The sequence below is a fragment of the Pocillopora verrucosa genome, chromosome 2, assembly GCF_036669915.1.
Source record: "Pocillopora verrucosa isolate sample1 chromosome 2, ASM3666991v2, whole genome shotgun sequence".
Lineage (NCBI taxonomy): Eukaryota > Metazoa > Cnidaria > Anthozoa > Scleractinia > Pocilloporidae > Pocillopora > Pocillopora verrucosa.
In genome coordinates, this window is record NC_089313.1 from 5,890,649 (window position 1) to 5,906,253 (window position 15,605).

General features: G+C 39.2%; 1 protein-coding gene across 1 annotated transcript; it reads left to right on the plus strand.

Moving 5' to 3' along the window:
- The first annotated feature begins 7,390 nt into the window (after positions 1-7,390).
- LOC131773141 (tetratricopeptide repeat protein 28-like) lies at positions 7,391-12,015 on the plus strand. The gene is made up of 2 exons (XM_066162375.1): positions 7,391-11,610; positions 11,886-12,015. The coding sequence occupies exons 1-2, from the start codon at positions 7,391-7,393 to the stop codon at positions 11,905-11,907; spliced, it is 4,242 nt and encodes a 1,413-aa protein (XP_066018472.1). The 3' UTR covers positions 11,908-12,015.
- The last annotated feature ends 3,590 nt before the right edge of the window (positions 12,016-15,605 follow it).

The window sequence follows — 15,605 nt, forward strand, 5'->3', positions numbered from 1 at the left end:
AACGTTCATCGTAACCTTCCGGTGTCACAAAGCAAAGTACAGAGCAGCTTGTAGGGGAATATTCCTGTGTCCTCCAGAAATGATGTTTTGAACTGATCATTGGCGCCCAAGAAATATCTCAGCTCCTCATACTTTTCAATGCACAGATGAAGACACGACAGGGAGTCTTTGATTTTATTATGAAATAAATACAAAACGGTGCAACTTTGAAGGATTTCGAACTCTCTTCTTCCATCTCCTATATCTCTGCATATGAATAAAGCTTTCTCCAAGCATACTTCCGAAGTTTTAAAATCACCAACAGTTCTAAACATAAATCCAAGGTTTGCAAGAGCTCCTGCTTCCCCTTCCTTATAACCAATTTCAGTGCTGATATTAAGCCCTTTTTGGAGATACTCTCTAGCCTCCTCGTATTTCCCAAGCAACTGAAACACAATACCAAGGTTTCCGTAGTCAGCTGCCTCCCCTTCTCTGTCGCCAATTTCAGTTCTGATGACAAGCGCTTTTTGGAGATACTCTTTTGCCTTGTCGTATTGGCCAACGGACAGAAACGCAGTACCTAGGTTTCCGTAGTCAGTCGTCTCCTATTCTCTGTCGCCAATTTCAGTTGTGATGACAAGCTCTTTTCGTAATATTCTTTAGCCTTGTCGTATTGGCCAAGCGACTTAAACACAGTACCTAGGTTTCCATAACATGATGCTTCTCCGCTTCTGTCGCCAATTTTGGTTGTTATGGCAAGGGCCCTCTCAACATATTCCTTTGATTTTAGGCTTTCGCCAAGGTTATAAAGCATAATTGCAGACTCGCTGTTTAAGTCAAATAGTTTCCTCCCGTATCTTTCCGCACTTATGTAGTCAGCGATATGACGATAATCGCTGAAAAGAACGGTATAGATGTCGCTGTAAAATTGTAGCAGTACTGAATCAAATTGGTCTTTGCTGTTTTGATCGGTGCCATTTAGTAAAATCAAACATTCGCTGCATATCTCAATGGCTTTCTGAATGCGATCTGAGTTGAGCAAGAACAGGGCAACAAATAAGTCGATGCTCATGAAAGGTGTCATGGCTTCTGCTGTTAGGTTTCCATTGCAATCCTCTCCTGTTATCAGGGAAACATTATTTTTAATAACACAATACTAAATGGTCGATAATCTGGATTAATAACGAGTCACTTCAAACAGGAACACACATGTTAAGTTACAAAAACGGGCGGGGTCGATTACACCTGGAAACTATTTGTAACAAGCTAAAAGTGTTAGAATTCCCAATATCCAAAAAAAATATTATTATTAATAATATTAAAAAAAAAAAAGTGAAGAAGTCGGTTGGGCACCTTTCATTTTACTCAAGTTGTCATTTTTGCAGAACATCACATGACTGTAAAGTCATTGGACAAAGATAAACAAAACTGACAGAATTTATCTTAACTTTTGCAATGAGAACTTTCCACATGCATAGTTTCTATAAACAACATTAATCAACGGGGTAAGTTTTTGAAGAAACTTTGGTGGGGTATTAAAAAACTATTTGGCTTTATCAACTGAGTTGACAATGTAAATTGGCCATCATAATGAGTTTCAGCCGTCGTTTACTTCCATTTGAAAAATGTCACCAACCAAGTTTACTGTGCATTTGTCATGGAAAAAGCAAGTCCCATACATGAAATTTCAATTCCAATATTGGAACTGACAGTCAGTGTTATCTGCGTAAGGCTCTCCAGAATTATTCGAGAAGAATTGGAAATGACAGCAGACCAAGTTTACTACTGGACTGACTCAGCTTCCGTGTTGAAGTACATCAACTTTGTTAACTCGCAGGTAAGCGAGCCGTAGAAACTAGACTTAACTCACTGGGTCACTGTCGTAAATAATAGCGGAGCTCGCAGAGCGTAGCCCCATAATTAAGTAAAATATTAGTAGCCCATCAAGCCGAAAAAATTTGGAAGTACGACCGTACGACCATACGAGGTGCTACTTTTAACATGCGTGGTCAACTTTACCGCGGGCACGCCAACGCCACGGCTTTGTTCAGTGGTCAGTGCACCGAGCTGCGAGTCGGACGACCCGGGTTCTAGTCCTGGCCGGGGCAAGGCGTTGTGCCCTTGAGACGTGCGGGAAAAAAAACGAGCTCCGCTTTTAGCCTTGGCTAAATCTTATATTATACTTTGACTTAGTTTTTTCGCTTTCTTCATCTCGCCACGTGAGGAGGGCGTTAGTTAACTTTCTCTCGCATATACTCCACGCATTATTCTACTCTGTTGCTGGAACTAACTCTTGTACGTTTTTAGAAACGAAACGTGAAGGTGAAATGAAAGCTTCATTTTAACAAAATCGGACAGGAATTTCCTTTTTGTTTATTTTTGAATCTTGCAAAGATTAGTAATGATATACAAAGTAGCTACCGTGTCACTGAATCGCTTTCAGGCTTCAGTCATGGGGTTTTTGCGAAATGGTTTTTATTAACAGAACTTGTAAAGCTAGCTGTATCAATTTGTTATATGCTACATACACAGCGGAACACGGTGGGAGGGAGGGGAGGGAGTAGATTTTTCTGATTGAAAAAAACTTCGCGGGTGACTCAGCACAGCCTCCACATTTCAGTGTGGAAAAGCAGACCGTAAAAAGCAGTGTTCAAATCTAAAATAGAGCCATCCTGCTTCTTTTTCGATGTAAACGCCACATCGTACAATTTCTTAACAATCTTTTTTGGAGAAGAAAATTTGAGTTGCACTCGCGAAACAAGGTCGTGATATTTTTAGTGTTTTACCAACAAGTAACCGACAATGACACTCAAAGAATATAGTCCCGTAATCGCAAAAGATGAATACGAATGGATAGACAATGACTTAGTGGTTATGTTTGAAGGCTTTTGTCGCAAATTTTCCCAAGCAATGTCGTTTAAGAGGATTTTTTATTCTTAGCCTCGCCTCCATGTTATAGGATTGGCCCTATATCGGAAAATGTTAGTCTTAAGGTCATTAGTGTTGTGGCAAAGTTTCGTGCTTTTATCATTAATTTGAACAATTTTGGTCGATAACCGCTAGACTATAAATGCTGATTCACTCTCCATATCTCCTTTTAGATCATTAGTTCTCCCTTAGAATTCGATTTCCGTTTTGAATTTTCGAGAGTCCCATGAAGACTAGGGAGTTTAACTCTTACTATCTCTGCACGATCAGAGATATATTTCCAATTCGTACTGAAATGTTGTGAATGAGAATCATTGGTTCGTCTCGTGCACAATTAATCACTTGAGGGAATAAAAAACGTTTTGATCTTTTTCTCGATCGTATTTTATAATTGATCAGTTCCTCTTTTCAGCGACTTTGTTCAATACTTTTGATCACAGTTTTCATTTTTCCTAATTTTCTGAGGAAAAGAAGAAATAAAAGATGAAAGCAGCGCGAATTGCCGTCGAGAGTTTTCCGGATGCGCGGGTCCTACAACGTAACTGTAGTCCAGTCCATTTCCCCCACCTCTCTCCCCTCCGCAAAAGATATATGTATAACTTTTAAGTATAACTGTTGATTACTACTGAAATTCAAGCTACCTCCTTCCTCTGATGTCATCTGCTTGTTGCCATATTTCCGTCACTGGATTAACGCCTTCAAAGGTAAGACCAATGATGTGGTTATTTTCGAGCAAATTACCGATTCTTTTTTTTTTTTTTTTTATCTACTATAACAGCGACTATTTTCGTCTTCGATCATGCAAATCATACCCGCAAGAAAATGAAAAGTTCATGAGAACAATGGGTCAGTTTTCACGCACAGATAGCTTACTGTTTAGAGACAGAAGCTTTAGCTGTACTCTCGATCTCATTGATCTCGTGATGCGAATCCAACTGTTCCAAAAGGATGAACACTAAAGCCTGACGTTTCCCATTAAACAGAGTGAGATGTTTCATTTTTGGATGCTCAAATCCATCATTAGTTAGAAAAGTGTGACGTGCCATCGAAATACAGTCACTTAGTTTTTTTAGTATTTTTAGCTTCGATCATGCAAATCACACCCGCTAGAAAATGAAAAGTTTACGAAGACAATGAGACCATTATCACGCAAAGATAGGTTACCGTTCAAAGAAAGAAACTTAGGCTGTACTGTAATCGATGTTGTAATGAAAATCAAACCTTTCAAAGCGGTAAACACTAAAGCCTGACATTTCCTATTAAAAATAGAATAACACTATTTATTTTTCATGTTCAATTACATCATTAGTGATAAAAGTGTGACGTACAAAACCGAAATACTGTGTACTCATTGACTGAGTGGTAGGGCCGGACGGAAAAATATTTGGCTCGGGGTCTAAACCTACGGACCGAGCGCAGCTAGGTGCTTGCTTTATGATTGAGAGCCAAATATTTTTCCGTCCGACCAAACCAAACTCAGAATTTTACCATATGGCCATTAACTGTTGAAAATTTAACCTAAATAGGACGCGATAGACGGGCATGTGAGCACAGAAAAAGAAATTCTGCGAGTAAAACTTTTCCTTCTTATTTCGATTAGCCCAGAGGGGGGAAGGGAATAACCCAAGACACAAGTGATCTGGATACCCTAAACACTGTGACAGCGGAAGTTTGGAAGGTTGAGAAAAGTCCTAAGTGTAATTCATTATTTTTGTTGTTTCATTTTGAAAGCATCAGCCACATTGTCAACATCTTGGTAAGTGCGATTGAAAATCCTTTCTAGTCACTCGATTTTAATCAGCTTTAGTTATTTAGTAACTGTAAAGAGGTAAGCCAATAACTGCTTTGTGTTTGCAATATCTAGTTACGTCACGTTTCGAGCGTTAACCCTTCATTATAGCGATTGATGACGCGATTGAATCGCCATCACAGTGAAATAAATTTGTTCTACGGCGACTTTTGCAAATCTCTGTGGCTTCATACCATATAATTTATCCTCATTAACTAAGGTTATTGAGCATCGTTTAATTGAGAAATTGATGATCATAAAACTAAATTTAGACTTCCATTTATGTTGTGGACTGTCCTTCGCTGATATCATTGGAAATCCGTGATGCTTTGTGGAGTGGTTTTCCAGTGGCTATGATCTGCATTTGCTACTTGACTTTGTTTTAGTAGAGTTCAACGAACGATTCAGAGATTGCGGTAGATTCGAATTGAATTTCTGTTTTCTACTTGTACACAAGCCGTTCATGATCGAGATGCCCTTTTCTTAAATCTTTGCATAATAGCGGCGGGTTCTACGGTGCATATTTTTGTAAAGGCCGTAGTCTGTTTCTATTTCTGTTGAAGCGCCAGAGTATCGCATAAGAAAATAAGTCATGACGCTGCGTGCTCACGAACAGAGATGTTTTTAATTTTCTCAGAGAAACTGAAACTTACTTAAATTCACTGTAATTGCATACATAGTATCAGCGTACTTTTCCTTTGAACGGATGCTTCAAATCTCCACCGTTAAATTGCTTTCTTCAAACCTTTATGGCTAAGATTGTGAAGTATTGTTTAATTTGAGAAACTGATGGTTTCGACAATCACCGGTGAACAAAAACTAAATTCAGTCCTATATTAAGACATATATATAACGTGGACCGTCCTTTACTGATGCTAAAGGATATTCGCGGTGTTACAGTTCGTGGTTTTCCAGTGTCCATAACTTTTATTAGTAATTCACGTGACCTTCTTCGCTTTTTGTGAAAGTATCAAGGTCTCGCATAAGAAGAGATGTCAGTCTATGACACAGCTAGCTCACGAAGAAATATGTTATAATTCTCTGTGATGAAGTAAAGGAAGTGAAAGTGATCACTACGATTACTTTTCCAGCTGCAAATAGTTTACGAAGCTCAGACGTTAAATTGGTTGAGAAGCTTTGTTAGGCTTTCAAATGAACTCAAATACACATTCGCCTCTGAAATCTAAACATTTTGTCATTGCTACTTCACAAACTCGTGGTTAAATTCCCGCATAAATGTGAGAGAAAGGAGATTTCACTCTTTAATACTTCCGTCAAGTCATTAGGCAAACTTTTATGAATTAGAATACTGGTAAATTACAACCAAAACATTTATCTATCTTTTAAACGGTCAAAAACGTGCAGAACAGTATTTTGTGGTTTTAACGTTAGGCAAGATGTTTTTGACGGAAAAGTTCCGACTGTTTTTCATTGTTTTTGACGTTTCACTTTCTTAAGTATGAGTTATTAGATCAACAATTTTGTATTGTTTTTTGGAGTAACTTTACCGTAACTTAAGCTTTACTTTACGGCTACTTGCGGTATTCGTAAATTCTTAATCACAACGGCTAAAATGAGTGCCTGTTTGTCCTGTCCTGTCCTCTGACTATAAATTCATGTCATGTTGTGCAAATATTGTCACCGGAGTGAGATGAATTCGTCGCAAAGCCGGATTTCGTCAAACCTCTGTGGCATCATATCTTGTCCAACATTCTCATCAGCTAAGAACAGATATGTTTCCAGGGACATTCATCTGATAAGTAAGCTCGTTATTTGCTAATAGCTTGCTACGAAAATATTTTCAAATGTTCCATGCTATACTGCAGAACGTCAGGAAAATTTTCCAGAAAGTTGCAGTAAAAGGTTTTCCTCTTGTTAGCCTAACAATTGAACGCTTAAAACTCGACTGCATGTAGCTTGATCTCAGGAGGCTTCATTGTAAATACGTTCTGGCGGCCGGTAGAAATGCAGATGGAGAACGAAGCATTATAAAAATTAATGATATTGCGGAACACTCTTTGCTGCTTTCTTTGCGGAGTACTGGCAATAAACAGGATTGATTCCACAAGATTATCAAATGAGGGGCCAACGCTCGAAACTTCAGCTTCAGAAACTCATATACATTGTCAACTCAGTTGGTAAAGCCAAATTATTGTGTAATATCCCACCAAAGTTTCTTTAGAAACTTACCTCGTTGATTAATATTGTTCGTAGAAAATATGCATGAAGAAAGTTCTCATAAAAAAAGTTAAGAGAAATAGTGTTTGGCTTATCTTTTTCTTGTGACTTTTAAGTCATGTCATGTCGCAACTTAGGTAAAATGAAAGGTGACAAAGCGAGTTTATCACACGACCATTAGTCAAACTCAAGGGCGGGCCCTTTCACAGCGTGATAGTCACACAGTCTGTTGTCATTAAGAACTGCGCAGGTCAGATTAAATTTAGAAGTTTCACCGAATGTGATTCGTTAATGTGCTTCAGTTGTACTTATGCACGCCTCCTCTTCACCTATTTTTTGTTTTAAGTTATTATTGTGAATTCTAACACTTTCAGCTCGTTACAAAAGTTTCTAGGTATAATCGACCCAGCCCGTTTTTGTAACTTCACATATGAGTTCCTGTTTGTAGTCACTCATTATGGATCCAGATTAGCGAATCATTTGGTACTTTGTGTTACTAAAAACAATGTTTCCCTAATGACAGGAGAGGATGGCAATGGAAACATAACACCAGAAGCCATGATAGCTTTCATGAGCATCGCCTTACTAATTGCCCTGTTCCTGCTCAACTCAGATCGCATTCAGAAAGCCATTGAGATATGCAGCGAATGTTTGATTCTGGCAAATAACACCGATCGAAACAGCAAAGACCAATTTAATTCACAACTGCAACAATTTTACAGCGCCATCTATGAAGTTCTTTTCCGCGCTTATCGTAGTATCTCTGACTACATAAGTGCGGAAAGATACGGCAAGAAACTGCTTGTCTTATGCAGCGAGTCTGGTGACTTAGTAAAAGAAGGAAATGTAAGCTTAGCTCTAGCAGAGATTTTTGAGAGTCAAAACAGGTTTACAGATGCCAAACAACTTTATGAAAAAGCAGTTGATATAAAAAGACAAACTGGTGAAAAAACTGACGAAGCAAGCGCCTGCGAAAGATGCGGAGATATGTTTTATAAACTTAACGAAAACCAAAAAGCGAAGGAGTATGTTGAGAGAGCCCTTGCCATAAGAACCGAAATTGGCGACAAAGCAGGAGAAGCATCCTGTTACGGAGCCCTAGGAGCGTTCCTTCAGTTGCTCGGTAAATGTGACAAGGCTAAAGAGTATTTCCAAAAGGCACTTGTCATCAAAACTGAAATTGGCGACATCAAAGGAGAGGCATTGTGTTATGGAAACCTAGGTTCTGTGTTTCAGATTCTCGGGCAAAACGACAAGGCTAAAGAGTATCTCCAAAAAGCGCTTGTCATCACAACTGAAATTGGCGACAGAGAAGGAGAGGCATCATGTTATGGAAACCTAGGTACTGTGTTTCAGTCGCTCGGGCAATACGACAAGGCTAAAGAGTATCTCCAAAAAGCGCTTGTCATCACAACTGAAATTGACGACAGAGAAGGAGAGGCATCATCTTATGGAAACCTAGGTTCTGTGTTTCAGTTGCTCGGGCAATACGAGAAGGCTAAAGAGTATCTCCAAAAAGCGCTCGTCATCACAACTGAAATTGGCGACAGAGAGGGAGAGGCATCATCTTATGGAAACCTTGGTACTGTGTTTAAGTTGCTCGGGCAATACGACAAGGCTTTAGAGTATCTCCAAAAAGCGCTTGTCATCTCGACTGAAATTAGCGACAGAGAAGGAGAGGCATCATCTTATGGAAACCTTGGTACTGTATTTAAGTTGCTCAGGCAATACGACAAGGCTATAGAGTATCTCCAAAAAGCGCTTCTCATCACAACTGAAATTGGCGACAGAAAAGGAGAGGCATCATCTTATGGAAACCTTGGTACTGTGTTTAAGTTGCTCGGGCAATACGACAAGGCTATAGAGTATCTCCAAAAAGCGCTTGTCATCACAACTGAAATTGGCGACAGAAAAGGAGAGGCATCATGTTATGGAAACCTAGGTACTGTTTTTCGGTTGCTCAGGCAATACCACAAGGCTATAGAGTATCTCCAAAAAGCGCTTGTCATCACAACTGAAATTGGCGACAGAAAAGGAGAGGCATCATCTTATGGAAACCTAGGTTCTGTGTTTCAGTTGCTCGGGCAATACGAGAAGGCTAAAGAGTATCTCCAAAAAGCGCTTGTCATCACAACTGAAATTGGCGACAGAGAAGGAGAGGCATCATGGCATGAAAGCCTAGGAACTGTTTTTCGGTTGCTCGGGCAATACGACAAGGCTATAGAGCATCTCCAAAAAGCGCTCGTCGTCACAACTGAGATTGGCGACATAGAAAGAGAGGCAACATGTTATAGAAACCTAAGTACTGTGTTTCAGTCGTTCGGGCAATACGAGAAGGCTAAAGAGTATCTCCAAAAGGCGCTTGTCATCACAACTGAAATTGGCGACAGAGAAGGAGAGGCATCATCTTATGGAAACCTAGGTGCTGTGTTTCAGTTGCTCGGGCAATACGAGAAGGCTATAGAGTATCTCCAAAAAGCGCTTGTCATCACAACTGAAATTGGCGACAGAAAAGGAGAGGCACCATGGTATGGAAACCTAGGTGCTGTGTTTCAGTCGCTCGGACAATACGACAAGGCTATAGAGTATCTCCAAAAAGCACTTGTCATCACAACTGAAATTGGCGGCAGTGAAGGAGAGGCATCATGGTATGGAAACCTAGGTACTGTGTTTCAGTCGCTCGGGCAATACGACAAGGCTATAGAGTATCTACAAAAAGCACTTGTCATCACAACTGAAATTGGCCACAGAAAAGAAGAGGCAACATGGTATGGAAACCTAGGTACTGTGTTTCAGTTGCTCGGGCAATACGACAAGGCTATAGAGTATTATAAAAAAGCATTCGTCATCAGAACTGAAATTGGCGACAGACAAGGAGAGGCATCATGTTATGGAAACCTAGGTACTGTGTTTCAGTCGCTCGGGCAATACGACAAGGCTAAAGAGTGTTTCCAAAAAGCGCTTGTCATCAGAACTGTAATTGGCGACAGAAAAGGAGAGGCAACTGACTACGGAAACCTAGGTATTGTGTTTCAGTTGCTTGGGAAATACGAGAAGGCTAGAGAGTATCTCCAAAAAGGGCTTAATATCAGCACTGAAATTGGTGATAAGGAAAAGGAAGCAGCACATCTTGCAACCCTTGGAAGTGTGTATAGAATGTTTGGAGATTATGAAGCTTCTGAAGTATGTTTGGAGAAAGCTTTATCCATATCCAGAGATATTGGAGATAGAAGAAGGGTGTTCAAAATCCTTCAAGAATACGCCATTTTGTATTTATTACAAGAGAAAATCAGTGACTCCCTTTCCTTTCTTCAACTGTGCATTGAAAAGTACGAGGAGCTGAGATATTTCTTGGGCGCCAATGATCAGTTCAAAACATCATTTCTGGAGGACTCAGGAATATTTCCATACAAGCTGCTTTGTACTCTGCTTTGTTACACTGGGAAAATTCGTGATGCTTTTTATGTTGAGGAGTTGAGTCGAGCTAGAGGTCTATCAGACTTGATGGCAGAGAAGTACTCCGTTGAAATGAACACCTCTGCTAATCCACAATCCTGGTTTGGCATTGAAAACATTTTGAGAAAGAGAAATAACTGTGCTTGTCTGTACATTTCTTATTTTCAGAATCATCTGCATTTGTGGATCTTGAAAACAAGTGGAGTCCTTCACCATAGAAGAATATCATTAGAAGAGAATCTAGTTCAGGCTGGGTTGCCCAAAGATTTGCCTTTGAGTAAATTTTTGGCTGATAATTTCCAGAGTCTTGGTATTTTGCCCATTGAAGATTGTGAAGATCGGTCTTTAAATATGGTTGAATTGCAACCTCTCTCCACCCAACAAAAGAGGTCAGAAAGATTGCGACTCTTGGAAGAGGACGAGAGAGTCATTTCAAGTCTACCTTTGTGTTACAAAATGTTTATTGCCCCCGTTTATGATTTGCTTGAGGAGCCTGAAGTCATTATTGTTCCTGACCGCAGTTTGTACAAAGTTCCCTTTGCTGCCCTGAGAGAAAAGGAGGGAGCCCAATACCTGTCGGAGACTCATAGGATCCGTGTTATTCCTTCTCTGACGACACTCAAGATGATTCAAGATAGTCCAGAGGACTATCACAGCAACACTGGTGCCTTGATAATAGGCAATCCCGAGGTTGATCGGCTGCCGTCATTGCCAGGTGCAAGAAAAGAAGCGGAGATGGTCGGACGATTAGTGGGTGTTCCGCCTCTGCTAGAAAAGGAAGCAACGAAGCAGGCGGTGCTTGAGCGGATAAGTTCAGTGAGCCTGATACATATTGCTGCTCATGGTAACGCCGAGAGGGGAGAAATTGCCCTCTCCACCATTCCTACTCCCAACAATCGAAACGCTGTCCCACCACAGGAAGCTTACATGTTGACGATGGCTGATGTCTCACGAGTAAAAGTCAGAGCTAAACTGGTGGTACTTAGCTGCTGTCACAGTGGAAGTGGAGAGATAAGAGCCGAGGGAGTTATAGGAATTGCCCGTGCGTTCTTAGGATCTGGTGCTCGCTCGGTGCTGGTTGCGCTGTGGGCCATTCCAGACTCAGCAACAGAGAAGCTAATGAGTCGGTTTTACGAACACCTTGTTAAGGGAGAAAGTGCCAGTGAATCCCTTCATCAGGCCATGAAGTGGATGAGAAAAAACGGCTTGAGCAATGTGTCTGAGTGGGCTTCGTTTACGCTGATTGGAGATGATGTGAGACTCAAGTTTGACATGCAGAGGTAAGACTCGTTCCGAAAAGATATTTCAAGAATCAAAGGTAAATTAGATGTGAAGGTAGCTATGATTTACTGGTCGCTGACTGTCGGTGGGAATGCTTCGTCACCTTGAATATCAAGGCTAGTTTTCTACGTTTTTTTTGTTTTTGTTTTCTAAGAGTAACAATTAACTTTCCCTGTTAGGTGTAAAATATAGAATCTCTGTATTGCTTTAGTTAAGAAATGTTGATTAGTTATTTATAATAATATGGTTTTTATTTTTTTACGTTTTTTTACAGGAAAGAAGACCCCGACGGATGAATGATGAGAATACCTTGAAGGAAACAGACCTCAGAGACTTTTAAATGGATAAACAAATAGAATGATTAGAGGAAATACTCTATCCGTTATTTCATTGTGTAATTCAAGAATGGGCAATCTTCAATTAAGCATAATAATTTCAGTTTTTTGCGTTCTCTTTTTTGAGCTTTTCAGAAGAAGGTATTGTTTATGTATTGGAGAGATATTTATCTCTTTACAAAAATTATCTTATCCGGCCGATATAATTAGCACGAAACATTTTTGACGTAAGGCTCTTATGAAGTGAAATCAGGAAAGTTAAAACAGTAGTTTAAGCATCCAAAACGAGCCTGTTAAGTCTTACAGGGCTTTCTCGCAAAGCCTTTTGTTTTAGGTTTCGTTAACAGAATCCTAAATTTCTGATGCAAAATCTCAACAGAAACCTTTTGTTCTGGTCAGTTCCAGTACTATTTCTGAGTGCTTTAAAACTGAAAAAGGAAGGCTTGGATTTCTAAATAGGACCATGGAAAATGCCATTAAGGTCGAGCATTTTATTACTATAGTGTGGAAAAATTACGACAGCAATATTTTGAAACTGGTTCAACAAGTCACTTACGCATAGTGATGTTTGAGATAATGTATGTTTGCATGGTGATTTAATCGTTTTCAAGTCAGGTCATTGTCAAAATGTTGTTTAAGGAATCAAAATATGTTTTTTTGCCACTCTTTACACAATTTGTTTTTTTGCAAACTTTCTTATTGGAATTTGGAGTAATTCCAAAGACGCTAAAATAAAAGACAGCTTGAGAGAAATCTTAGAAAATATCGTGAGTGTTTTTTTAAACCAGGTTACAGAGTAAAACAGATAGCATTGTTGTGCATTGTTAAGGCACAAGGTGGTGGGATGAAGGATGCAAGTGGTAGGAGTGTCTGGTTGTTTTGTTTCTCAATGCTTTTTAGTGCATTTCTTTGATCGTTTCTCCTCAACCCAGGTGACTTGATACTCGTCTTATAATCAAAATAATTCTGGCGATGCAGTTCTGGTGATTAGTATTCTAGCATCAAATATTAATTCCAATACAGGTTATTCAAGACTCCAGAGTAGTTCTGGCTCCCGGTTTATCCCTGGGGTATTAGAATCCCCTCATCAAATCCCTGGGGTTAAAGGCTAAAATTAGCTCGAAAAATGCATTTCCAACGAATCTCTCACACTAATAGAATGCGATGGATTTTAATTTTATTGTGGTCAAGAGGTATTTGAGCCTCAAGGAAACAGTTCCTTAAAATTGAGGTAATTTGATATAACTTCTGCCAGTCTTTGAGCAGTTGATCATTAATTGTCACGCAACTATTCCAAAAAAATAAGGTTTAAAAATATCAAAAATATCAAATATCTCCAATTGACAGCATTGTATAACGACAAACATCCCATAACAGGAAAGACTCATCTTAACAATACGTTTCAGAGCAAAAAAATTTTTGGCCTCTGTAAAAAATTCGTGATCACGTCTCTCTGAGATACGTGACCCTTGACGTTAATTTATACAGTTGTTAGCCATATCTAATATTTATTCACTCACTTTCAATTTGAGAATGGGATCACCGACGCTAGTTTTTGTGGTACTATATCTAAAAACAACAGATGTATAACTTCCGAGCTACACATACTTTAACGCCACAGTTATTAATACATCAGGATCATTGGACTTCTCAAAAGTGGCACCGACGAATCAGCCTCTTCGGTGCCATAGGAGTCGATATCTGTAGTCGAGATATTGACATCGCTCAAGCATGTCAAGCATTAAGGTATGATTGTCAATTTACTTTTCATTATTTGCAAGCAGCTTATTTCTATCAGCTTTGAAAACTTCTGTATCCCCGCTTTCAAAGAAAAGCATTTCCCAAGAAAATTTTACATATTTAGGACATAAGCTACCAGCAACAGGTTCTTCCATTGTAAGTGTTTCAAAACATCAGGTTCTCGTCTCATTGTTTTGTTACATTTGAAAGCAAAAGCATATTTTAATCATGACAAAGTAATGAAATCCCTCATTTTAACCCTCTTAGTCCCACTAGTGACCAAGACAGAATTTCTCCTCACACTATCAGAATGATATCAAGTGGGCAAGTAATGAGAAAAAGGAAAAATATAAAAAATATAAAAATATCGAGTTATGCTAGGCCAATTTATCGAGAGTCAACTAAGTGGGATTTCCTAAAATCGTATTAAGTTTAAAAGGTGCATCACTTTTGCTACAAATACGGATTTATCGTTTTTAATTATTGATAAAATTCCGTGGGTGTGACTCAATTAATTCAAAAGAGAATATCCAAGCAGGTTACAGAAATGTTCCACGAATTGTAAACTGTTAATGTATTGACAAAACTTCCCTAAATTATGGTGCTGATACGAATTTATCGTTCATAATCGCCGATGAAATTCCGAGATTGTACCTCAATGAATTCAACAGAAAATATCTAGGAATGTTACTGAAACGGACTCTCAAAAATTGCTCTTGAATTCGAAAACTGTAAACAACAATTATTTATGCTAACCACGTGCTTACCAGCGTGCTTGTGAGGTCAAATTTCCAGGACCCCGTTGAATTACACGATTACAGCTCGGACGCATCTTGCAAATTGTGACGACTATCAGTTTCAGAGATCGATTCTTAAGTTTCCAGCATTAGGAAAAAATTATCGTATCGCAAGCATGTTCATCATAACCCGAGCAATAAGTCCGCCTTGAGCTGTTGAGCGAAGAGAAAGTGGCTCCATGTTTTGTGAGACAAACCATTTCCTGAATTTGGTAGAAAGCATGAAAACATAGCGCTGAAAAGTACTCGACAACCAAACAATGAAATTCATTCATTTCGCTGTAGCACTACCTCCATTTTACCCGTGAGTTTGTTTGCACCACATATTTGTGGTCCGTAACCTAATTCTTAAATGTTTGACGGCATGCTAAAAGTAGCACCTTGTACGGACGCCCGAATGGTCATAAGTCCAAATTTTTTCGGCTTGATGGGTTACTACTATTTTGTATAGTTATGCTGCGAGCTCCACTATTATGAAAATAGATTCAAAGAAGCAAAAAACGACCTCAAATTAACCTGGAGACTGATTAACGAAACTATAAAAAAGAGAAAGAGAAAGCCCTCTTTACCCTCGTCATTTGATACGGAAGGCAGGACTGTCACAAATCCCAAAGAAATCGCTGGCAATTTCTTGAAACACTTTTATAATCTAGGTCCCAACCTGGCAAAAGCTTTACCTACGGTAAACTATTCTTTCCGTTCAATCTTTTCTGACAATAATAATACACCTTTAACTCTGTATTAAAAATATCTTATTAGACGATTTTGTGTGTAGTATCGCTGAGTATTTTAACGAGCTTGTAAGGCGAGTCAACATACAAAGAACGAGTAAAAATACTGATGTCGTTTGAAACCTTTCATCTGACCTACACAACCGAACATGCTACTAGGATAGGTAATTCTGATTGATCTACACAGATTTTTGTGCAAATTTCAATACACTGCCCAGGAGATATCAGCCACGTGTACACATAATGAGGCTGTTTTGAAACAAAAACTGTAGCTCACTTTGAGGGGCTTATTCTTTGCCTCCTTTCCCTGCCGATTTACCTCTGTTCCTCTCCAATTCCTCCTTGATAGTAATCTAAAGGGGACACAATTGCAACACTATTACTTCCCAAG

What these genes read in the sequence shown, in the direction of transcription:
- LOC131773141 (XM_066162375.1), top strand. Translation starts at nt 7,391, where the DNA reads ATGACAGGAGAGGATGGCAATGGAAACATAACACCAGAAGCCATGATA. An exon ending in CTCAAGTTTGACATGCAGAG is followed by an intron (nt 11,611 to 11,885) that starts GTAAGACTCGTT and finishes GTTTTTTTACAG; the next exon opens with GAAAGAAGACCCCGACGGAT.